General features: G+C 41.0%; 1 protein-coding gene across 1 annotated transcript in view; it reads right to left on the bottom strand.

The window, feature by feature from the left end:
* Positions 1-27,495, bottom strand: part of adgrb2 (adhesion G protein-coupled receptor B2) — an 836,040-nt gene that overhangs the window by 55,924 nt on the left and 752,621 nt on the right. Inside the window, exons 29-31 of the mRNA XM_060904734.1 lie at positions 9,366-9,401; positions 8,138-8,251; positions 1,644-1,646 (exon numbers count right to left, since the gene is read on the bottom strand). Coding sequence (XP_060760717.1) covers positions 1,644-1,646; positions 8,138-8,251; positions 9,366-9,401 — 153 coding nt within the window. The remainder of the gene's footprint in view (positions 1-1,643; positions 1,647-8,137; positions 8,252-9,365; positions 9,402-27,495) is intronic.

Below are 27,495 nucleotides of genomic sequence, written 5' to 3' on the forward strand. Positions count from 1 at the left end.
GATTAGCAGTTAATTTGAAGGTGAAATTAGAGTCAGGTGTTTTCAATCAATGGGATGACAATCAGGTGTGAGTGGGCACCATTTTATTTAAAGAACAGGGATCTATCAAAATCTGATCTTCACAACACATGTTTGTGGAAGTGTATCATGGCACGAAGAAAGGAGATTTCTGAGGACCTCAGAAAAAGCATTGTTGATGCTCATCAGGCTGGAAAAGGTTACAAAACCATCTCTAAAGAGTCTGGACTCCTCCAATCCACAGTCAGACAGATTGTGTACAAATGGAGGAAATTCAAGAAAATTGTTACCCTCTCCAGGAGTAGTCGACCAACAAAGATCACTCCAAGAGCAAGGCGTGTAATAGTCGGCGAAGTCACAAAGGACCCCAGGGTAACTTCTAAGCAACTGAAGGCCTCTCTCACATTGGCTAATGTTAATGTTCATGAGTCCACCATCAGGAGAACACTGAACAACAATGCAGTGCACTGAACAACAATGGAGTTCGAGCCCAGCGACTGACGGGGGCCTTTCTGTGTGGAGTTTGCATGTTCTCCCCGTGTCTGTGTGGGTTTCCTCCGGGTGCTCCGGTTTCCCCCACAGTCCAAAGACATGCGGGTTAGGCTAATTGGTGGCTCTAAATTGACCGTAGGTGTGAATGTGAGTGTGAATGGTTGTTTGTGTCTATGTGTCAGCCCTGCGATGACCTGGAGACTTGTCCAGGGTGTACCCCGCCTTTCGCCCATAGTCAGCTGGGATAGGCTCCAGCTTGCCTGCGACCCTGCACAGGATAAGCGATTACGGATAATGGATGGATGGATATTGGACATATTTTATATTTTTCAATTGCATTTGAAAGATTAAGTTTCTTTCCACTGAATGAAAGTAAAACGTATGACAATACATTTCCTTTTTTTTATATAACTTGAAGGTTATGTTTGCTTGTATAAGAAGCCTTTCTGCTTCTTTATAGCCATCACAGAAATCCTTTTTCAATGAATGTAGGAAATTGAACCTCCTGAGGGACATACAGGTTAATACAAAGCTTACACTGTTCTCTTGTGAGTTATACTAAGCATCATGGAACATTTATAATATGCTGAAGTGGAGGCCGCTACCATCCTAAATAAAAGCTTTTCTTTTATCATGATAGAGAAATGCACAATGCTTTATATTCCCATAGGTGTACATTATTACTATGAATATATTATCTTATCCATAAATGGTGTAATCCTGGTCAGAATTACAAAGGATTACAGTGATCTCAGATACAAGAAGGATATATATATATATATATATATATATATATATATATATATATATATATATATATATATATATATATATATATAGTTTTTTTTCAAATATGAGAATTACATGGGGTTAATGTGTGCATTCTAAGGAAAGATTAGAAATATTCACTTCCTGTCTTCTCTACTCTCAACCTAGTGACTTGAGGATAAGATCAAAACGACTGACTGTCACAAGCACAGGCTCTGGGTTATTATTGTAATTACCAAAGCATAATCTCCATTCTTTGCACTTTCTCAGACATCATTATAACTGCAATTACTGCTTTGTCAGAGTTAACTGTGTGAGAGATTACAGAACGTGCCCAATGTTTCCCTGAAAGCAGACTCGGCTACTCTCTCCCTCATTAAGAATCCAAAAGCAAAAGTTAATGCCATTAGGATTCATGAGTGGGATCAAAATCATTTAGTCAAAATGCAGGTTTTGGGTGGCATGGACCACATACCTTCCAAAATGTTAAGGCAAATCAAAGTCAATAGCCTGGAAATGAGATGGGGTGCAGACTGCATGACACAAATTAACGATGAGTGAACGTGTGGCAAGTGCTCCTGAAGATTACCCTGGGAGTACGTAATTGTTTTTAAATCTTAATGACAGAAACCCCCTCTGGAAACAAGAGTGCAACATTGTGTATGGCTTCTCTTTACTCTACGACTAATAGACCATAAAAGATTTAGCAGCCCCTTCAACAGTAAGAAGCACTGAACTCTTTCCAAGGATGTCAGGCGGCAGAAAACAGTGATCGTGGATGTCCTTGAGACAAGTTCATAAATAGAGAATTCAATACAATATAAAACATTAGTACAGCATTACATAGTATTAATAAAATCCAGCTAAGAGCCAACTCCAAATTATGCAACATTTCGGCCATCAAATAAGTCATGCGACTTGGTTTAGGTAAGTAATGTGCTGTGATGTGTGCCAGGCTGATTTCACAGCCTGTGGTTATTGTTCTTGTAATATTCTTATTTCTCATTCAGTGAATCATTCAATGCAATAAATATTTGCCATCACAAAGGGCTGTGGCATGAACAAACGCAATAAAATTATTATATTATATTTAAATAATATTGGCTGGTGTTGACTGGTATATTATACCATATATATCCCATTCAGCTAGCATGATACTGAACGAGTCAAAGATGAGTAGCTGAATTAGAGGTCTGGGCGGGTCGGATTTTTCAGTCCCGCTCCCGCTGGCGCCCGCATTGTGCAGTCCCACTCCCGCCCGCGCCCGCAAAGAATTATGATTTTCAGTCCCGCTCCCGCCCGCGCCCACAAAAAAATTATGATTTTCAGTCCCGCTCCCGCCCGCGCCTGCCATATTTTGTCCTGCTCCCGCCCGCAAATCCCGCATGATGCAGATGTTCGCGTTATTTCTCAGGAAAGTTTTTGTCTTGACACAGCGTGATGGTGCCCCGCCCCCTACTTTGAGTGGATTTGAGCATAAATATCTCCAGCTCACGTTTGTTATTGTTTACCTTGTTTCTGAATTCAGCATGTAGTATCTCTAATAATAATAACTAGTGCTGTCAAACAATTAAATTAATCACATGAGAAACCATTGTAATTCTCTGATCAGCATAAAAAAGTGAATGGGCTTTCTTTGTACCAATGGTGTGGTTTTTTTTTTTTTATTGCAAAGCAGAGCTAGTAAAAAGAAGTGAATTGATTTCCTGCTTGTGTTAGTCTACAACTTTAATCAGAGAGACATGTTACACAGTGACGGTAGGCTTGACTCAATGCCATCCCAGAAATCTTTCCTGTAATATGCAAATTTGGCCACCTCTGATTGGACAGCCAAATTTGCATATTACAGGAAGGATTTCTGGGATAGCATTGAGTCAAGCCTACTGTCACTGTGTAACCTTTCTCTCTGATTAAAGTTGTAGACTAACTCAAGCAGTAAATCAATTCACTCATGGTTTTTTGCTAGCTGGGTATGAACTGCAAGTCATTAGAGTGATCAATGGCAAGTTTAAAATGCCATTTTTCACTCAATCTGACTTTCTCTGCAAATTTAGGCATCTTAGAATGCTTTTATTAATGCCAAATAAAATATCCAGTACAAGTTATATATATATATATAAATTAATAATTTATAAATTTTATTTCAAGCACGTTTTTAGTTAGCGGGACTGCAGCTTATCACCGCTCCCACCCGTGCCGCATATGTGCAATTCCGGCCCCGCCCACGCCCGCAATGAGCTTTCAAAATTTGTCCCGCGCCGCACTGCTTTGTGGCGGGTCCCGCGAGTCCCGCGGGACGCCCGCGGGAGTGCAGGGCTCTAAGCTGAATGGAATATATCTGATATACCATGAAAAAAAAAAGCCAGCCAATATTATTATTATTATTATTATTGATACACAACCATTTTGGGTGTTCAACACGTCTTCCATCCATTATCCGTAACCGCTTATCCTGTGCAGGGTCGTGGTCAGGCTGGAGCCAATCCCAGCTGACTACGGGCGAAAGGCGGGGTACACCCTGGACAAGTCGCCAGGTCATCGCAGGGCCAACACATAGACACAAACAACCATTCACACTCACATTCACACCTACGGTCAATTTAGAGCCACCAATTAGCCTAACCTGCATGTCTTCGGACTGTGGGGGAAACCGGAGCACCCGGAGGAAACCCACACGGACACGGGGAGAACATGCAAACTCCACACAGAAAGGCTATCTAATTCGCACGGGTATTTAGAAGTCACATATTATATACTGCTCTTCATCATGTTTTAGTCGTTATTAAGTTTACTTGCATCAGTGGATATGACATTGGATTTCTGATTGGAAGGTCATGAGTTCTAATCCCAGCACCAACAAGTTGCTGCTGTTGGGCCCTTAACTGGGCCCTCAACTGCTCAAATCGCTCTGGATAAGGGTATCAGCCAAAATGGCATAAATGTCATCTAGCATACTTGCCAACCCTCCTGATTTCGGCGGGAGGCTCCCGATTTTAGCCTCCGTCTCCCGCCTCCCAATTGCATTTGTTAAAAACTGGATAATCTCCAGGTTTGCGAAAATCCCTACCGCCAAGTTAAAAATACTCCCGATTATGTCCAATCAGAATCGTATGAGAAACACTGCTGACGTCAACTGATTTTTAACCAATCAACGAACAGAACGACAGTCACTTCCATAATGTAGGATTCACGCAGGCTGTCCGACATTTTTTACAAGCAGTCATTCATCATGGCCACTAAACCCAATACCACACGGCAAAAATATGAATGCAAATACCGGGTTGCATGGGAGAATGAATTTCCATGGATAAGCAAATGTTCGACCAGCCAGTTACACATTTTAAGGTAAAGATACCTTAAATCAGAATATAATGGACATTTGAGTGTGAAATTAAATTCGTCTTCCATACCATTTCAGAAACAAACTGTACAACTTCTAAAGTGTTTAGTGAAATTTTGCATGACAGAGAATTTGTTTGGTGAGTGTATTTGAATAGTGTGGGAGTGTCTTAGTGCTATTTTGAATTTATGTTTGAAAGTTTACAAGTGAATTATCTGGAAAGTGATTGATTTTGATGGAGTTTTGAGGTTTTAAGTGAAAGATTACTCGTGAGTGTATTTTGCTCGGACTAAAATTTTGCATTTGAGTGAATTTCTTTGTGGAGTATATTTTGATAGTATGGTAGTATTTATAGTGCCATTTTTAAATTTTGTTTGAAAACTTTCAATCAAAGTTTGCAAATGAGCAAATTCCTTTGCTGCATTCCGAGAGGATTTTGATAGTATTTCTAGTGCTTTTTAAACATTCTGTTGGAAAGTGTTTAGTGAGAGAGATGCGTTTTAGTAGCACTAAGACAGTGCAGTATTTATTTAATTGAGTTGTTACTATTTTGGTTAAATCTTTTTAATAATCTCATCTCATTATCTGTAGCCGCTTTATCCTGTTCTACAGGGTCACAGGCAAGCTGGAGCCTATCCCAGCTGACTACGGGCGAAAGGCGGGGTACACCCTGAACAAGTCACCAGATCATCACAGGGCTGACACATAGACACAGACAACCATTCACACCTACGGTCAATTTAGAGTCACCAGTTAACCTAACCTGCATGTCTTTGGACTGTGGGGGAAACCGGAGCACCCGGAGGAAACCCACGCGGACACGGGGAGAACATGCAAACTCCGCACAGAAAGGCCCTCGCCGTCCACGGGGCTCAAACCCGGACCTTCTTGCTGTGAGGCGACAGCGCTAACCACTACACCACGGTGCCGCCATCTTATTATATTTTTATTTAATTTATATATATTATAGTTCTCTGTATTTTTACATGAGCTTAGAGAAGGAAAACACATTTGATGCAATCCAATAATACTTTCATTCACTGTGACTATTTTAAGAAATGATAAACATTCTTCTAAAGCATCGCTTGTGTTATTTTCTGTGGGTCTCTGTATGTAGACAATATCCAGGCAGGAGATTTTTCAGCTAAAAATCTGATTTAAGACTTTTCATTGTTATTATATTACAATTCAAGACCAGAGTATTATTTCAGATGTTTCACTCTGAGCTCTCTCATGCCTGATACATGAATCCCATAACCTATAGTCATAGATAGAACAATATCAACAATTCAAAAACTCTTTAATTGTATAATTTCAAATGTTTTGCAATTAATTGAGATCCACTGTTTTTATTGTTTCAATCGCGCATCATACCCTCGTCCAATTGAAAATGTCATTCACGCACTTTTCTCCCCCATGAGAATTTTGAAAAGTTGGCAAGTATGATCTAGCCTCATTGTTTCTTGTTCATGTTTCATAGTCATTGTGATAACAGGAAGTAACTTTATTGTAAGTTCTACAACATTTCACATAAATATAAGTGTTAAAAGTTCTCGAATGAATACGACGTCGTTAGAGTTGATGTGATATAAGTCGAAAAACAGTTCAGGCTGTGCTTTCATTTGAAAATAATCAGCTTTTGGATGGTAACAGCAACTCACACCACTCTGTCTTTGATTAATCGCTATTATTGCCACAGACTAAAAAGAAAAAAAAATCCAGAAGAAGCAATTAAACAAGGAAACCTAAATCTTTGTAGAACTTATTCATGAGTTGCTCTCAGATCCTAATGGGCCTCTAAATGTGCACTTTATTAAAGGCAGGCACACTTACGGGGAAACACTTTAAATGTATACATAGAAGACTCATAAACATAAATATGTGGTGCACAACAAATGCCGAATTAGAGTGTTAAAGATTAAAGATTTTGGCCGTTTCCGATTAGATATGAATTGTCCAAATAAAAACTAATGCTAAAGGTTAAAGCTAAAATGTAGGCTGTTTTGACCAGCAGTATATATATATATATTATACTGTATACTAGGATGGATTTTAATAACATGGAGTACGCATAATTATATAATTATAGTGTCACAAGGTATAGTACAGTGCTATTTCATTTTAAAGTATAGTAATGGGTTTAGGAGTTTAGATTAGGAGTATTATTAAATACCATGCACATGGAAAGATATTTTCTGTGCTTAGTACACATTTTATAGCGTCAAAGTGTAACCTTCAGGACTCATTCGGTATTTCAGGTGAACATAAAAATGGTTAAAAAAAAAAAGTTTTTAGCTTTTCTAAAGTGACATTGTTCAGGGTTTCCACTCAAAGAGGGTAATCAGATTTTTTTTTTTCCAGTATGACTAAAATCTGTCATTCATCACTGCAGACTCAACAGGCACACTGAGAACCTTACTATTAGATCAGTTATCTCATCTCATCTCATTATCTCTAGCCGCTTTATCCTGTTCTACAGGGTCGCAGGCAAGCTGGAGCCTATCCCAGCTGACTACGGGCGAAAGGCGGGGTACACCCTGGACAAGTCGCCAGGTCATCACAGGGCTGACACATAGACAACCATTCACACTCACATTCACACCTACGCTCAATTTAGAGTCACCAGTTAACCTAACCTGCATGTCTTTGGACTGTGGGGGAAACCGGAGCACCCGGAGGAAACCCACGCGGACAACATGCAAACTCCGCACAGAAAGGCCCTCGCCGGCCACGGGGCTCGAACCCGGACCTTCTTGCTGTGAGGCGACAGCGCTAACCACTACACCACCATGCCGCCCCCTATTAGATCAATTATTATAAATTAAATAATTTAAATGTTATCTTGTCCATGTACAATACAAAAGTCCTGTATTTTCCGATCATTGATTTAAAATTACTCTTTCAAATCACAAAACGTTAATTTCCAAAGTCCATCCATTATCTACAGCCGCTTATCCTGTGCAGGGTCGCAGGCAAGCTGGAGCCAATCCCAGCTGACTACGGGCGAAAGGCGGGGTACACCCTGGACAAGTCGCCAGGTCATCACAGGGCTGACACATAGACACAGACAACCATTCACACTCACACTCACACCTATGGTCAATTTAGAGTCACCAGTTAACCTAACCTGCATGTCTTTGGACTGTGGGGGAAACCGGAGCACCCGGAGGAAACCCACGCGGAAACGGGGAGAACATGCAAACTCCGCACAGAAAGGCTCCCATCGGCCACTGGGCTCGAACCTAGAACCTTCTTACTGTGAGGTGACAGTGCTAACCACTACACCACCATGCTGCCCAATTTCCAAAGTCAAGCATTTGTAAGCCTTTCATAACACAGGTGATTAATTTTGCTTTCATATCATGAACGTACACTGTTAATAAAATTATTAAATCACTATGAACACGTGACGAGGCAATGTATGTTAGATAGATCTTGATCTTAAAGTGCCAATGTGACTAGTGCAGAAGTACCACACTTCCCGTTCCCCCCCAAAAAACGTATGGTTTAGATTCTTACCTTAAACATGGTCACGGCAGGGTCCCTGCTATACCTATCTATGGTGTGGAACTTGGTGGAGTGGTTGAGTTCATGGTAGAGCTCTGAGTGTCTTTTGCGAGTGTGCATCACTTTCTGGAAGGAAGGTACAAAAAGCAACAAAACAAAAAAAATAAACAGAATAAAAGGGAACGGAACAGAAGGTGATGATGGTGATGAGACAGACTGGGAGGCGGAGTATGGGAAGCTGGCAAGATTCGCCAACCATTAAAAGATTATGATGGATTTTTTTTTTTTTAGTCTTCAAAACAGTGAGTCTAAATGCAATGGCATCAGGGGCACAGCAGGGTTTCTTTGGTCAACAGCATTCTCTACAGGGGGACACAGTTTCTGCCATATCCCGATTTAATTAGAGGTGGTTTACAGCTATGGTGGCCTAATAAACATGGCTATTTGCCACAAAATCGAGATTGACCTGGGTCAAATCTCACTATGAAGTCAAACGCTAATTAAGCTTAACATTGTAGAAGTACTGTGACCTCATACCAATCACTTCTCACTGGATGCCATAATGGCATCAGTTATTGTGCACTGATTGACCTTCCTTCCTTCCTTCCTTCCTTCCTTCCTTCCTTCCTTTTCAGGCAGAAACACCATGCAGCGCTGTCCAGGATGGAAGAAGTAATGAAACTAAAAGCAACTGGGTTTGTTAGTAACATACCTTTGCTTGAGAGGATGCCTCCATTTTGGAAAGCAAAACTCCAGCCACAAGCACACAAAAAAATTTGGCCTGAAATATCTAGGTTTAGGAGACAAATCCTTTAGATGCATGAATAACTTGCAACAAAGTAAGCAGCATAAATCTGATGTTGACTGGAGGTTTGCTGGCTTCCAGAGCTTAGTCATTCTCCAGGCGTCGTATGTGCACACTCTCTAACAGCCCAGTGTTTCTGCAGCCTCAACATTTGTACAAACCAGATTTGTCATGACGTAGCATTGCTTTGGTGCGATATGAAGGGAGTTCCATTTTCAATCCAGACCACGATTTGAATCAAGGCTGATGAAACACTGAACAACTCTACCATGAATTGAATGCCTACTACTCTGAATGACAAATGCAAGGGGATACAAGCACTAAAGCAGCAATGCTGTTGGGTCCTCGAGACAGCAATCAAACCCCTTTGCTCAAAGCAAAAAAAAAAAAGAAGCGCAAACACTAAGCCAGGGTAAAGGGGGTACAAGATCTTACCTCAAAGTCCAGCTCAGAGTATCGTACTCTTTTCCTCTGGGAAAGGTGGGGAATGGAGAAAAGACATAAATTACAGCAGCGTATCAGTAAATAACCTATGAAAATGCCCTACTGACCCACCCCAGTGGACATATACTGACTATAACCAGTGGAAATTTGGAGATTTGCTCTTTCATGCTGATGGACAATCTGGGCAAAAGCCCAGAAGTATGACAAAGCACCCTTAGGGGGAGAAATAAATAAGTTAAATGTAGAACTCTTAAAGCGTATGTGTAACACTCTATTAGAAAAATCTGGATTGTGATTTCACTTTTGTTTGCTACGATCTTGCACATGGATCTTCACTATGCTTCTAATGGCCCTTTTCCACTACCCTTTTTCAGCTCACTTCAGCTCGCTTCAGCTCACTTCAGCCCGACACGGCTCGCGTTTCGACTACCAAAGAACAGCACGACTCAGCTCGCTTCAGCCCTGCTTAGCCCCTAAAACTCGCACGGTTTTGGAGTGGGGCTGAAGCGAGCCAAAGCGAGCCGAGTGAGGCTGGGGGCGTGAGGAGACACTCCCCTGTGCACTGATTGGTGAGGAGGAGTGTCCTCACATGCCCACACATGCCCCGCGAGCGCGCTGTGATCTGTAAACACCTTAAACCCGGAAGAAGAAGAATTACGAGAATTTCTGAAGCCTTATGCGCCTCGGCTCATCTATACGCTCTTGCCAGTATCTGTTGGCGTTGTCGGTGACAACAAGCCACAGAACCAAGACCAGCAACACTAACGACTCCATGTCCTCCATGTTTATTGTTTACTATTCGGGTCGTGAGACTACCGCTTAAAAGCTCACTGATGTCACTGTTTGCGCTGCTTAATGACATCACGTGACGTCCACCCACTTTCGCTAACTCCACCCAATGTGTCCACCCACTTCCAACCAGCATGGTTCAGCGTGGTTGTAGTCGAAATGCAACTTCAATAGCCCCACTCAGCTCGACTCAGCCCAACTCCGCACGGCACGGCTCAGCCCAACTCAGCCACGTTTGTAGTGGAAAAGCGGCATAAGTTTTCAATTGAAGACTTTGAAAGAGTGCAGACCACGGGCGATTGCTCTAAGACAATGAGGGAGGCTCAGCCTCCTCTAAAAATGACGAACATCGTGTAGGATGAATTGCGCTAGGCTTATGTTATAGCCGACCTTATAACATTGCTATTTCAGATCCAGAATCATAGAAATATATGTGCTCAACCCAACTACTGTGCGAAATCATTCCGTTATAACTTTCCCCAGTTCACCTAATGTGTGCGTGAGTTTTTCCCCCTCGTGACAACGCGATGCAGCCCAGCCTCAGTGGACTTCAATGGTATTTGGGAGCTCTGCGCTTTTCAATCTCAAAATGCAAGACCGTTATTGGACAAATACTGCGAAAATGCCCGCCCACGGAGTCTCACGGACTCCCAGCCTCAGTGGACTTCAATGGCATTTGGGAGCTATGCGCTTTTCAATCTCAAAATGCAAGACGGTTATTGGACAAATACTGCGAAAACGCCCGCCCCACGGACTCCCAGCCTCACAGTGGGGGGGACATGGCAAAGCTTTCCGCGAGGAGACTGGTGATTGGTGAAAGCGGCCGGATATTTTCTTTGATTGACAGCTCGTTTCAAATATAGACAGGCAGCGGTGAATCTCAGTTCAGTCCCATGTGGATTCACAAGTGCTGTGGTGTATTGTAAGAGATCAGCTTACATTTCGATTTCATTCATTACATACGGTTTCTACCAGCTTTTTTAGTTTGTATATATTTTCATTGTAAATAAAGTGTAAATATAGTGTTGTCAAGTTTGCTATCTTAGTTCCAGAAATTTCGTTTATTTGAGTGACTGAACTTGAACTTGAGGGGGTTAGTCAGCTAGCAAGAAAGCTGCGCACGGAGGCCAAGCATTGCTGATTTAATTTTGGCGAAGCCATTTGCCAGTCTTCTTTTCGAGGAAAAAATTTAAATTAAAGAGCAGGGTAGACCAATGCCTCAAACTGACTTGGTGAAAAAGGTAGGGAATAATACTCGTTCCTTTCAGCTCTCCTGGTACGAGAAAGTGAATTGGCTAACAGCAAGTGACCCACATCAACAACAGTAAATAGGCTACTTTAGTAATATGTCATGGATGGACCAAAAATATAGAATCTATTTAAAATGTTTATGCTGAGTATATTATATTGGAATATATATTTCTCTGGATATGAATTAAACACAGCTACAATTTGGAAAACATTTTTAAACAAAAAACACAGCTAAGAACATTTCACACTACAGACCTGTGAAGGGTTATCAAAATTGTCAATAAAACATTTCTCAGTCAAAATAAGTAAAATATAGGGAAAGTGTCATTGAATGAAATGTGTGGCACCCAGCTCTATGTTTGGCTCCCCAAGGTCAGTGCTTGTGCCTATTCCAGAACACTCTGCTGTTACTGCTGAGGTTCCTGACAAAGAGCTGCTTTCAATAATGATCAATTTTTAAACAACATGCCACAATTTTAAAATATAAAATGTTAAAATATACCCCTCCCCCCCAACACCACCATCATGTATATTGGACAGTAGGCTAATGGGCCAAAAGAACCTGTTATTTCACAGTTTGTGACGCTGCCAACAATCAGCCAGATCAGAGGCAAGAGTATGGGCAAAATTGATGTGTTTTTTCTTTTTTCTTTTAAAATCTGGAAATATCGTAACCGACCAGCCTCCCCTGTTTGAAAGACTACCAGCCGCCACTGGTGCAGACACAGGACATTATGTATTGAGTAAATATATGTTATTTATTTTTTTTGCGGCCTGGTTTCCATCAAATCCTGCGCTCTGATTGGCTGGCGAGATTGGCGCTCTGATTGGCTGGCCAGTTACGGACCTCTGGCGACTCACTCGTTCACAACAACAAACATAGTAGCATTTTTTGTCAACATTTATCTTTTTTTTTTAATAAAATGTATTCATAAGATTATCAAAAATCTTATAAGTTTTTGCCAGCATTTCTCAGGAAAATAGGATTCATTTTACAGCATGGATAGCGATAACGACAGTCTTCACAGCAAAAGCGAGTTTTACTACCCTGAGGAAGAAGAAATAAAAGAAAACATTTCAGGAGAAAGCTAAAACCCTGTAACTGTTGCTAACGCCGAGCAAAAACATGGCTGAATCCTGAATGACTCAATTTTGTATAAATAGGGGACTACATAGGCGGCAAAATGTAGTTTTTTTCCTGCCATGGAAGTGCACTTGTATACCGAGGAGGAAGCCATTTGCATTACAGCCGTGAATGAGGATTCAAAATGGCGTCTCGTCTCGGTTTTCCCTTTCGGGCGCTCTCGTTTTCTGTTAGAATTTGGTAAAGAAAAAAAAATTTATTTACCAGCTTAAGGTCGGTCCGTTTGGTGAAATACCGTGACCTCGGCCTTGAATACTGATCTCAGCCCAGAGGGCCTCACTCAGTACTTTCAAGACCTCGGTCACGGTATTTCACCATACGGACCTCCCAGCTGGTAAATAACATATATATATTTAACAGTTATTTGACGAAATCGAGTTGTACATAAGCTGATAGCTGACGAGATGTGTCGCGCCGAATTGGCTCTAAGCCATGTACGATGAGATTGAGTGGAATAACTGTTTTATTCTATACACATTCACTGAATTTTGAGAAACAGATCATTTTTATTTTTATTTGTTTTGCAAATTTGAGAAATAAAAACCTTATACAAAAGGTCTGACAAAATAATTTCCACTTAGAATGTAAACAAACTGGCGTAATGACAGTAGCAATTTGTGAAAAATGCTAGAATAATGATTCTTGAAAAATTAAAAAAAGGATATGTTCTTACCATCAAATACCTTTATTCCATATTTCGTTGTTTTTTTTTGGGGGGAAGGGTGGTTTTTGAGTTAATTTTTTTTATTTCGTCCTCAGTTGGTTCAACAACACACTGCCATTTTGTTCTTCTTTAGGGTTTTTTTTTTTTTGGTGGTTAGAAAACCAACTTAAAGGTGCACTATCATCCACCAACTGGGCTGGAGTATGGAGCAGAAGATATTGGGGGGGGGTATTCTTTTAGCTATTTCTGTTTCTTTTAAATACTTGAAAACAAAGCCACCATTTTGTTTTTCTTTACTCATGGTATATGAGCTGATATCCTAGTAGTAGAGTAGCCAATCAGAGTGTGCAATTGCTCATATCCAGTGAATGTGGCTAGAATAATATCATCTATAGCACATGATTATAGTTTTAGGGGGCATTATTTCAGATATAAAAATTCCCTCAAGGAGTTACCATACAAAGAATTGTAAGCAAGGTTATAATGCTTTTTTATGATTATGGACTTCATAGAAAGTGTCACCAAGTTTTTTTGTTTGGTTGTTTTGTTTTTTTTTCCTTCCCGATGACCAGTAAGTTATTTTGCTGAAATCAACTTACAACCCTGAGTAGGGAAAAAAAAAGTTGGAATGTGGTGTAAACTGTAAATAAAAACAGAAGATGATAACTTGCAAATCATCGAAACCCTATATTTCATTGAAAGTAGTACAAAGACAACATATAAAATGTTGAAACTGAGAATTTATTGTTTTTTGAAAAATATATGCTCATTTTGAATTTTATGCCAAAAACATGTTTCAAAAAAGTTGGGACAGGGATGTGTTTACCACTGAGTTGCATCACTTCTACTTTTAACTACACTTTGTAATCATTTGGGAACTGAGGAGACCAATTGCTGCAGTTCTGAAAGAGAAATGTTGTCCCATTCTTGCCTGATATACAATTTCAGTTGCTCAACAGTTTGGGATCTCCTGTCATATTTTGCACTTCATAATCTGCCAAATGTTTCAAATGGGAGACAGGTCTGGACTTCAGGCAGGCCAGTTTAGCACCTGGACTCTTTCACTATGGAGCCATGCAGTTTTAATATGTGCAGAAAGCGGTTTGGCATTGTCTTGCTGAAAGAAGGAAGGCCTTCCCTGAAAAAGATTTTGTCTGGATGGCAGCATATTGCTCTGAAACGTGTTTATATCATTCGGCATTAATGATGCCTTCCCAGATGTACAAGCTACCCATGTCATGTGCACTAATGCACCCTCATACCATCACAGATGCTGGCTTTTGAACTGCGCACTGATAACAAGCCGGATGGTCCCTCTTCTCTATAGCCTGGAGGACGTGGTGTCCATGATTTCTAAAAAGAATTTCTACTTTTGATTTGTCAGACCTCGGGATAATTTTTCACTTTGCCTCAGTCCATTGTAAAAGAGCTCGGGCCCAGAGAAGGTGTTGTTGTTGTTTCTGGATATTGTTTATATCTGGTTTTAACTTGCATTTGTGGATGCAGTAATGAACTGTTTTCACAGACGATGGTTTTCTGAAGTGTTCCTGAGCCCATACAGTGATTTCCACTACAGACACTTGTCTGCTTTTAATAATGCAGTGTCTCCTGAGGGCCTGAAGATCACAGACATCCAATGTCAGTTTTCAGCCTTGTCTCTTGCATACAGAGATTTCTCCAGATTGTCTGGATCTTTTAATGATATTATGGACCATAGATGATGTGATCCCAAAATTCTTTGCAATTTTACATTGAGGAACGTTATTCTTAAATTGTTGCACTGTTTGCCCACGCAGTCTTTCACAGAGCGGTCAACCCCTCCCCATCTTTACTTCTGAGAGACTCCACCTCTCTGGGATGCTCTTTTTATACCCAATCATATTACTGACTTGTTGCCAGTTAACCAAATTAGGGTTGGCTTTGTTTTGTTTTTTTGTTTTTTCTTCAGCATTACACAACTTGTTCAGTCTTTTGTTGCCCCGTCCCAACTTTTCTGAAACATATTGCTGACATCAAATTCAGAATGAGCGTATATAAAAAAAAAATAAAATTTATCAGTTTCAACATCTGATATGTTGTCTTTGTACTATTTTCAATGAAATACAGGTTTTCCATGATTTGCAAATTTTCACATTCTGTTTGTATTTATGTTTTACACAGTGTCCCAACTTTTTGGAATTGGGGGTTGTAAATACGTCATCTTATTTTCTATACACTGCTATAATCATACAATATCTCATCTCATCTCATCTCATCTCATTATCTCTAGCCGCTTTATCCTTCTACAGGGTCGCAGGCAAGCTGGAGCCTATCCCAGCTGACTACGGGCGAAAGGCGGGGTACACCCTGGACAAGTCGCCAGGTCATCACAGGGCTGACACATAGACACAGACAACCATTCACACTCACATTCACACCTACGGTCAATTTAGAGTCACCAGTTAACCTAACCTGCATGTCTTTGGACTGTGGGGGAAACCGGAGCACCCGGAGGAAACCCACGCGGACACGGGGAGAACATGCAAACTCCACACAGAAAGGCCCTCGCCGGCCCCGGGGCTCGAACCCAGGACCTTCTTGCTGTGAGGCGACAGCGCTAACCACTACACCACCGTGCCGCCCATCATACAATATATGCAATCAAATGTTACCTGAGCTTATTTAAGGTGTTCTTACTTAACAGAGCACCTAAAAATCACTAATACTTACATAATGGCACTTCATTAATTCAAGATGCATATTACAAAACCTCAAATAATCCAAGGTAAACAAATCATGCCCATCAACTGTGTTAGCTTACATTTTGATTTGAAACACTGTTTGTGAATAAATTGCGATATTCAGTCGGGACTGTGACGATTATGTTTGGAATATTCCCAGATATGCAAGGATATTTGTTTTAGATAACTTTGAGAAATCATTAGTGTAGCTGTTCAAACACATTTATCCATGAGGAAACTACCCATATTTACCACAGCTGGGACACGACTTGTGTCTTAAATATTTTTATATAAGCCGAGACAATGCATTAGAGAAAATTACGGCTTTGTCTCTACATTGTTATAATATAATAAAGGGTTTGTCAAAGGCTCTTGGCTGGTCCAAGAAGTTCTTAACTTCATAACATGGTTCTATCTAGAAGAATCTCTCAAAGAAACGCTAATGTTTTCCCTCAGAGAACAAAACCAGAGAACTGTTAGGGGGCAAGCTGGAACATCCATCCATCCATCCATCCATCCATCCATCCATCCATCCATCCATCCATCCAATCATTTATCTATCTATCTGGTATGGGCCAACCTACAAGTATATGATTCTATTTTTGAAAATGTCAGAATGTAGTAAATATCTCCAAATGTATGTCCACATGGAAATGCAAAAATGCTTTGAAAACATTCACAGAAGTCTTCCAGCCCACCAAGTAGTGATAGTACATCATAAACTGTTATTCAACCATAAAACACCTCAAAAATAACATTAAGAGCATGCAAGAGAGATGGCAAAATTCAGGAATATACTCAGCCAATTGTCGCACCAGATCCTAGTACATCCGAGTCTTATCCAAAATCCCTGCTTGCAGTACGGTTTGTGCCACACAAGTGTTTGGATTTATCCAGAATTACACTGCAAACATGTTATCAAATAAGAAATTACAGACCACAAAGTAACCGCCTGGTCTGCAGCCAGGTGCAGAGTCCAAGTACTTTCAGAACACACACACACAAACCCAAGAGGCATGGAATGGTTGGCACTGAGATATCGAAGCTTTAAATGAATAAATAAATAAATAAGTTTTGGTGAACCAAAACACTTTTAAAAAGCTACATTAAAGGAAGAAGAAAAATATATATTCACGTGGATATTCGGCCTAAAAACGGAAAAGACAAAAGGTAAAAAAGTGTAAGACAAGGATAGACACCATAAAGCTGCTTATTATTACTAAATGCATTTAAAGTTGGACAGAGGAACGCTCAGGGCAGATCTCAGTATTCAGTCAGCACCAGTGCCAGTAAATATTAGCATAATATTCAATATTCAAGGACCACTCACATTATTATTATTATTATTATTTTTTTTAATACTCTCAATGGTTCTCCCCATGTCTGCGTGGGTTTCCTCCGGGTGCTCCGGTTTCCCCCACAGTCCAAAGACATGCAGGTTAGGTTAACTGGTGACTCTAAATTGACCGTAGGTGTGAATGTGAGTGTGAATGGTTGTCTGTGTCTATGTGTCAGCCCTGTGATGACCTGGCGACTTGTCCAGGGTGTACCCCGCTTTTCGCCCGTAGTTAGCTGGGATAGGCTCCAGCTTGCTTGCGACCCTGTAGAACAGGATAAAGCGGCTAGAGATAATGAGAATGATATATAAATCACACTGTGTATGTAAAAACTGCATCAAATGAAGAGCTGCCACTGACTCTCCTTGCCCCATCAGGTCATTTGCATGCTTTCCAGTCTGGCATCTGGTTCGTTCCATATTGTTTCTGGGTATGTTCTTAAGGTCTATACCCATACACCATGTCAGTCAGAGTTGCCAGGTCTGAGTGACAAAAGCAGCTCAATAGCAATGCAAAACCAGCCCAAACAAACAAGCAGTCTTAAACATACACACTATCAGATATAGAGGTACAGTAGGAGTCAATTTCTGTCCCCCAAGGTATAATCTACACTAATGTACCTCCTCGGGATCATTATTGGATCTCAAGGTAACTGTGTGTCTATTTTCAGGGCCAAAAAGGTACATACATGTTCCCAAGCAGTATATAAAGGGTACAAATAAGTACCTTGGAGGGTACTGCTCCAGTAACAAGCTGTTGTACCTTGAAAGGTAAAAATAATGTACTCTATTTTCTGAGAGTGCGCTGTTTCACGAAATACAGGACTTTATGATAACCACCAGATGCTTAACAGGGTTTAAAAAAAAAGAGACTATGTTTAAGTTAAGGTTTAAACAGTAGAAACGTTTACAGTCAAAAGTAGTTTATAGTTCACATATTTTCTTCTTGTTCTAGGAAACAATTGAGAGCAATTAATGACGGAGCTCTCCGCATGCAAAGTGCATGGAGCAAAGCCCCATACTTAAGAGAATATGGTAATGCATCGACCTGAGTTTTGATGGTTTTTGACCGTATGAACAAACATACTGTATGTATGCACGAATGACGAACGTGTACCACCACAAGGCACCCGATCATTAGTACGAGCCAATGTACGGTATCTCATAAGCACTTGACGACAAAATTTGTATCTTTACAATCTTTACACAAGATAGATGGGTTTTTATACAGCGTTGATTTTTAATTTGCTTTTGAAAAAACTAACATGGATAAATCTCGATATCAGTGCCGACATCTCAATATTTATGAATTGTGTGTAAGCTTTACAAGTGTAGCAGCTTCTTTCCAAGCTGCCTAATGGTTACTGTACAAGCCCTTTTATACATGCACTCCAGTTTCACTGGACTTTCGATGAAAAAGTGCCACGTTTTGCTAATTCTGGCTGAAATTGATGTTGGCATCCCAAAGAAATATAGTTAACTAATGTTAATTGTATATGTGTCTAATAAGCATATGTTGATTGATTTTATTTCACTCAAAGCATTGGGAATTTACCTTGACAGAAAGCAAGTTCACGGCAACATTCAAATGCGAAAATCGCAGTGAAAAAATGACTAATGTGAGATGGAGGAAAGCGGCGGGGTTTCCAGGGGTCAGTTAACATCAGGGAGTTCAAAACACCTGCACAACTGTCAGTTATTGCAGATTGCTATGCCGATTGGCTCACCTGCCCCATTCTTATACCTAAACAAACTATAGAACGTGTTACAATTACAAATTATATTTGAGCTGGCTGGAAACAAGAATAATGAGAGCCATTTAACTATATCAAGCACTCTTCATTCACTGGTAATGTATTGTTCCGTTTTGATTTTCATTGTTTTAAGGTGCTGATGTTTAACCACCAGCGAGTGGCCTCCCTTACAGAAATCTACCATGGTTTACTATGGTTTTACCATGGTTTTTATGTAGTAACCATGATTCTACCATAGTATCTCATGGTTATTCTAAGTACTATGAACCAACCATAGTATTACTATGGTTCATCCATGGTAGTAACCATGGATCTACTATGGTATTCCATGGTGATTCTAAGTACTATGAACCAACCATAGCATTACTGTGGTTCAGGGACGTCACTAGGTTTGAGAGACAGGGGTAGCTTAGCACCCAGAGGAGAAAAGGTATTGCGCGCGCACAGCGCGCGCCGAACATTTTTCAGAGCACCTAGTAAGGCTGTCAATCAATTCATTATTTCAAGAGCATCACACCTTGGGGACACACTTCCCACCATTTCTATTCTATTTTAAAATTGCTTTCATCATTTAATTGCTTGCTGAAGCAACTTCACCAGCTAAACTACAAAAATGTGAAAAAAACAATGGTAGGTGTCATGCATTCCTGCGCAAACGAAGCCCGCACCGCGCCCGCTGCAGAATGCCCGCGTAGTTTTTTAAGTCCTACTAGCCTACCACTCGACGTGACGCTTGCCACAGAGCCAATGAGGAGGAATCATAACGATATTAATAATATTGCATTAAACAATAAATAAGCAAGCAGAAACTGTTGTTCGGATTAACTTGCGTTGTTGATGGCTCATGTTCAGTGCTTTACTGCCTTTGTTTTTTTTGGGGAAAAAAAATAAAAATATAAATAATTTAAAAAAGGGCAAAAAATATAGGGTGGCTTTGCCATAAGATAGGGTGGCTGGAGCTACCCTAAAATGGGTCTGGCGACGTCTATGCTGTGGTTTATCCATAGTATTGCAGTAGCTGTGGTAGCATCATAGTTGTATGTGTAATAGGTCATAGTAACTACGAAATTAGTTTAAAAAGGGATAGTATGGTTTTTAAAAGGATGCACTAACTGTAGTATTACCATACTTTCGTCCAACAGTCAATGCTGTAGAGAAGGATCTCGATTAACAGCCCAGATACATTAACATTTACTTAGAACCTAAAAATTTAAGTGAACATTGAGGTAAAATGCACCATGGTTTTCATGGTTACCCAAAAAACCATGAAAACCATGAATAACTATAAACCATGGTAAAACCATGGTTAGTTTTCATAGTAAAACCATGGTTAATTTTCGTAAGGGCTAGTAGTTAGCGTGTCCACCTCTCGATCGGGAGATCGTGAGTTCTACTCACGGTCAGCTCATACCAAAAAGACCATCATAAAAATGGTGCCTACTGCCATGTGGCAAGGCACGCTGCAATACAGATGTGAGTGGGGAGTCAAACTCTTGTAGTTACCAGAGGACTAGCCCCCCACTGTAACCCTAGCTATGTAATAGGCGAGAGGCCAAGGGCTATGGAAACAGAGATCGGCACCACCCGCCACATGGCGTGGGAAGGATTTTTTTTTTGATGTTTAAGTTCTATGAAAGGTCAGTTTCCATATTTTCAGTATTTTGGTGCACTTTGGTATTGATTTTATATTAATAATTTAAGTAAGTATTGTATTTTAATTGCATGGAAAAATAATTTTAAACAGCGCTAATTATTTCATTTCAAGTTCAAGTTCAAGTCAACTTTATTGTCAGTAATGCCATATGTGCAGGACATACAGAGAATTGAAATTGCGTTTCCCTCTTATCCGCAGTGCAAACAGTAATAAACATGAAATATAAAATATAGGTACAAGATCTCATCTCATCTCATTATCTCTAGCCGCTTTATCCTGTTCTACAGGGTCGCAGGCAAGCTGGAGCCTATCCCAGCTGACTACGGGCGAAAGGCGGGGTACACCCTGGACAAGTCGCCAGGTCATCACAGGGCTGACACATAGACACAGACAACCATTCACACTCACATTCACACCTACGGTCAATTTAGAGTCACCAGTTAACCTAACCTGCATGTCTTTGGACTGTGGGGGAAACCGGAGCACCCGGAGGAAACCCACGCGGACACGGGGAGAACATGCAAACTCCACACAGAAAGGCCCTCGCCGGCCCCGGGGCTCGAACCCAGGACCTTCTAGGTACAAGATATAAACTATAAAAAGGAAAAAGGAAAAAAGGGGGGAGGGAAAAAAAACTGGAGGGGGGGGTTACACACACAAGCTAAAGCTATCTAAGAAAAGACAAGACAGTGGCAATCCAGAAAGTGCAAATGTGGCAGTGTGAACAGAATTAACGATATAAATTTAAATGTGACGAATGACAATATAAACAGAATGAACAATGTAAATTTCCAAATATCTACAGGACAGGGGTTTTTAGGTGGCGTCACAGTCCAAGATCAGATGAACATCTTGATCCTCTAAACGTTCAAGAATCGATCAAGACCTGAGGACACATTTGTTCAACGAAACTTCACTCACAAAATACAGATATGGTTTAAAGCAGTGTTTCTCAACAACCGGGCCGCAAAGCGGCATCTAGTGGGCCGCAATTTTTTTTTTTTTTCAAGTTGAGGTTAATTTTTACTCGTAGTAGGGTACAACTGCTGGGTTGCATCCGACGTCACAGCCGCCTCATTAAGCTACGGTCACACTACAGCTCATGATGTTTTGCGATGGGTTATCGATGAAAATGAGGTATTTTGGTGGCGATATACACGAGAGCTAAAAGTTGTGGCCACACTGTAGGTGAACACTTCTTTGCACACTTGAGTCTGGCGCAGCTCGAGTGGCTGCGTGCGCTCATGGAGCATGTTGTGCACGCACTTGGGACCTAGTCATTATGGGAAACACCTGATACTGATTTGAGTGCAATCAGCACACACAGCTGTTTTCACAGAGGCTTTGCAAAGTATTATCATTATTACGGACACGTTTGTTTCTACCCATGTTTATAATGCTGTTTAAATCCTCTGCTTTATGATTCTGCTTTGCTTTTGTAAATATCACGCCTGCTAATAAACACTCTCCCTGCACTTAGATCCGTCTACCGCCGTCTATCGTGTAGTGTCCTGAGTCCCAGATCTTTAACCCAGCCACACATAAAAAGTTGTACTCCTCCATGCTCTTCCAGGTTTTCATCTGTGTGTCCGTGTAGAACGATGTCTGCAGCATCAGGTAGTTTGAGATGTCGGGGAACTCAACTGTCCCCGACATCTTGAGTTCTAATAGAGTTCTAATAGAACTCAACTGTCGCATCCCATTAATACACTTTACAGTAGATTATTAGATTCTAATAGAATAGATGAGCCAAAATAATTGGGGATCTTTTTTAATGGGCCCCGACTCGTTACAAGAATGAATAGGTGGGCCTTTAAATAGAAAAGGTTGAGAACTCCTGGTTTATGAATTGAAATTATTTCTTGACCAAGCATGCTTGTGTTAAGGAAGTGCACCAGTGTCTTTCTTCTACAGCCCACTCAACAATAATTATGTAACAACTCACTGTGTCAGCATTCAATATTTTCACCAAGCTTAAAGTCCTTTTTTTTGGTTAAACCTTGTCATGGCAATTAATTTGATTGATCAAAATTTTCCAACTGGTAGGAAAAATCCTTCTTTGTTAGCGTGTAAGGATCTAATCCCATTGAGTGGCTTCTATATCCACTTCTTTTGAGTGAAGTTCTTGGTTTTAATAACTCGCTTGTTTGCTGAACACAAACATGGTAAGTTCTTGTGTTAATGGACCAGATTCCACTTTTGGATCATTAATCCCTTTTGACTGAGAATGACCTGCATGCATGGTTTTAGGTTCATGTCTGGCACATCCTTACAGTTTTAAATACAATACCTGCAATTAAAATGGTTTGTTTATATTTTATTTATTTAATTCCTGGGCTCAGATCTGTAACAGGGAGTGATGTCACATCCCATTAATACACTTTACAGTAGATTATTAGATTCTAATAGAATAGATGAGCCAAAATAATTGGGGATCTTTTTTAATGGGCCCCGACTCGTTACAAGAATGAATAGGTGGTCCTTTAAATAGAAAAGGTTGAGAACTCCTGGTTTATGAATTGAAATTATTTCTTGACCAAGCATGCTTGTGTTAAAGAAGTGCACCAGTGTCTTTCTTCTACAGCCCACTCAACAATAATTATGTAACAACTCACTGTGTCAGCATTCAATATTTTCACCAAGCTTAAAGTCCTTTTTTTTTGGTTAAACCTTGTCATGGCAATTAATTTGATTGATCAAAGTGCACTAACAGCTATTAGCTATGTGACAAGCACCAACAGTTTATGAGCCAGGAGAAGGAGGAGGTGGATGTGTGCAGGATTGGCAGGCATTACCAATTTACATATTAATAGCATTTGGATTTCCTGATGGTAAAAGTGTAGGCACTTCTGTGCACTTTGTGTTGTTTTATAAGATCTGGTTTCAGGCAACTGTAAGTAAAACTTTACTCCTTATGCATTCTATTACAAGAAGGAAACTTTGTGAATGATGTACAGTTTATGCACGATAATACTTATTACGCTATGTAATAGGCCACATTCCTTTGACTTAGCACTTACTATTTTTAGCAGCGAAATAAAACTTGCATACAGATATGAAAACATACAATCACCACAAGGTTCGAAAGCACGGCAAACCTACACATTTTTGTTATTTCCATTTAGGAGATATCATTGCATAATTCCGATTTAAAACGCTAATTTTCCAGTGGAAAGAAGAAAGTCAAGGGCCTGTTTACACGAGGACGCTGTCGGGTAAAAACGACTAAATATTTTATCGGAAGTGCCTTTCGTCTACACGGGGACGGCGTTTTCGAGGCTGAAAAACGGAAAAATTTGAAAACGCCTTCCAGAGTGGATAAGTTAAAAACAGCCCCCTTTGCATATCCATCTAAACTACCCAATACGCGAAACTCTGCTCGGATCTGCTCACGTCGGGTACGCGTTTACGTCATAGTAAGAGCATGTGTGGCAGCGGGGGCGTGGTCAAGCGCCGGTCTGTGACAGGAGGGTGGAGTCAGGGAAGGTAAGTGGCAGAATCACTACACCTGATGTCAATTAACCTGTTTGTGTGTCTTCCCAGTGACCGCGCCCTATTTAAAGAGGGAGAGCAGAGACGCTCATCCCCAAGCTAGACGCCAGTTGCGTGTGTGTCTGTTGGTTTAAAAATTTAGACTGAAAAGTGTGGCAATAAAGCCTATTTGTAAACCTGATCTCTGTCCTGCCGTCCTCTGTGCTCCACCCACTCATATAGAACGGCTACGGCATGTCTGATTACATCGATCCAACGGACCTTCAAGCTGCTCTGGCAACCTCACGAGTAGCCATAGGCAGAGTAGTCAAAGTTTTCGCGGCGCAGATGTGCAGATCAGACAAGACGGAAGACGTTGCGCATGCGTGCAGACATAGCGGAGGTCGTTCACAGCACCACCTAGCCGCCTGGCATGCACATCCAATTGGATTCCACACATTTATGCGTCACCGTATAGACGCAGATTTCCTCCTTGAAAACAGTCGTGTAGACGCGGAAAAAAGTGAGAACGAAAACGGACTTTTGCGTTTTTGTTTCAGACCGTCCCCGTGTAAAGTGGGCCCAAGAAAGTTATGGTGACGCCATAATGGTTAGAGAAGCAGCTTTGGGACGAAAAGGTCACTGGTTTGATTCCCTGGACAAGCAGGAATGGCTGAAGTGTCCTTGAGCAAGGCACCTAACCCCCAGGTTGCTCTGGGTATGTTGTACGTTGCTCTGGATAAGAGCGTCTGCTAAAAGCCTGTAATGTAATATAAAAGTACTGTCGGCAAGTTCCCACTTTGTCTACACTGATATCAATAGATATAACTTTGGTAGCCTGGAAAAAGCTTCCATGTGGTGAACATTTTCTATGATATAAATAATTGAAAACTACAGGTGTTCCTAAACTAAAATTGGTGTTTATAGCCTTTAGTCTGGCGGCACGGTGGTGTAGTGGTTAGCGCTGTCGCCTCACAGCAAGAAGGTCCGGGTTTGAGCCCCGGGGCCGGCGAGGGCCTTTCTGTGTGGAGTTTGCATGTTCTCCCCGTGTCCGCGTGGGTTTCCTCCGGGTGCTCCGGTTTCCCCCACAGTCCAAAGACATGCAGGTTAGGTTAACTGGTGACTCTAAATTGACCGTAGGTGTGAATGTGAGTGTGAATGGTTGTCTGTGTCTATGTGTCAGCCCTGTGATGACCTGGAGACTTGTCCAGGGTGTACCCCGCCTTTCGCCCGTAGTCAGCTGGGATAGGCTCCAGCTTGCCTGCAACCCTGTAGAAGGATAAAGCGGCTAGAGATAATGAGATGAGATGAGCCTTTAGTCTGTTTACTCCATAAATGGAAAAAAGCAAGCAAGCAAACAAACAAACAAAGATTCCATTCATTCTCGACTCTACCTGGGTCCTCTAAAACCAATGCATACAAAATGAGTCCAGCTGGCCAAAATATGAAAAGCTGTTTTAATTTTATTTATATATATATATATATATATATATCATCCCATTATCTCTAGTCGCTTTATCCTTCTACAGGGTCGCAGGCAAGCTGGAGCCTATCCCAGCTGACTACGGGCGAAAGGTGGGGTACACCCTGGACAAGTCGCCAGGTCATCACAGGGCTGACACATAGACACAGACAACCATTCACACTCACACCTACGGTCAATTTAGAGTCACCAGTTAACCTAACCTGCATGGTTTTGGACTGTGGGGGAAACCGGAGCACCCGGAGGAAACCCACGCGGACACAGGGAGAACATGTAAACTCCACACAGAAAGGCCCTCGCCGGCCCCGGGGCTCGAACCCAGGACCTTCTTGCTGTGAGGCGACAGCGCTAACCACTACACCACCGTGCCGCCCATATATATATATATATATATTGCTATATAGAGGTTATGTTCTAAATTGGCAGTTAATGATATTTAAAATAAAGGGTGATTTGAGCAATTTGGTGCAGCCAATCCTGAGAAAGTAGTGAAAATGTTTAAGGTATTATCATCATCTTAACAGAAAATCAAGTTTGGAGAAACTCAGCTGGAAACTGATTTGTTTTTCTGATGTATAACTTGAAATGAATGCCGTGCACATATTTATTTGGCCTACAAAGTCATATTTATAGGTTGTTTTACATTATAATACTTATTCTGGTGCCAGCTATATGATAGCGCCATCTAGTGGGCCGCAATTTTTTCTTCAAGTTGAAGCTAATTTTTACTCGTAGTAGGGTACAATTGCTGGGTTGCATCTGACGTCACATCCGCGTCATTAAGCTACGGTCACACTACAGCTCGCGTTGCTTTGCGATGGGTTATTGATGAAAATGAGGCATTTTAGCGGTGAGATCCACATGAGCTAAAAGTTGTGGTCACACTTGACAGTCACGCCTTTGTGCACTTGAGTCTGGCGCAGCTTGACCAGCTATGCGTGCTCACGGAGCACATTGTGCACGCGCTTGGGACACAGTCATTATGGGAAACACCGGATACTGATTTGAGTGCAATCAGCATGCACAGATGCAGACACTGTTTTCACAGAGGCTTTGCAAAGTATTATCATTATCACGGAAACGTTTGTTTCTACCCATGTTTATAATGCTGTTTAAGTACTCTGCTTTCTGTTTTGTTTTTGTTTTTGTAAATATCACACCTGCTAATAAACACTCTTCCTGCACTTAGATCCATCCACCGTCGTCTATCTTGTAGTGTCCTGATCCCCAGATCTTTAACCAGCCACATATAAAAAGTTATATGCCTCCATGCTCTTCCAGGTTTTCATTTGTGTGTCCATGCAGAATGATGTCTGCAGCATCAGGTAGTTTGAGATGTCGGGGAACTCAACGGATGGATAATTTTCCAACTCGTAGGAAAAATCCTTCTTTATTAGCGTGTAAGGATCTAATCCCATTGAGTGGCTTCTATATCCACTTCTTTTGAGTGTACTTCTTGGTTTTAATAACTTGCTTGTTTGCTGAACACAAACATGGCAATAAGTTCTTGTGTTAATGGACCAGATTCCACTTTTGGATCATTAATCCCTTTTGACTGAGAATGACCTGCATGCATGGCTTTATGTTTGCATCTGGCACATCCATACAGTTATAAATACAATACCTACAATTACAAACACTTTGTTTTTATTGCATTTATTTAATTCCTGGGCTCCCATCTGTAACAGGGAGTGATGTCGCATCCCATTAATACACTTTACAATAGATTATCTCATCTCATCTCATTATCTCTAGCCGCTTTATCCTTCTACAGGGTCGCAGGCAAGCTGGAGCCTATCCCAGCTGACTACGGGCGAAAGGCGGGGTACACCCTGGACAAGTCGCCAGGTCATCA

Source organism: Neoarius graeffei, chromosome 22 (genome assembly GCF_027579695.1).
Source record: "Neoarius graeffei isolate fNeoGra1 chromosome 22, fNeoGra1.pri, whole genome shotgun sequence".
NCBI lineage: Eukaryota > Metazoa > Chordata > Actinopteri > Siluriformes > Ariidae > Neoarius > Neoarius graeffei.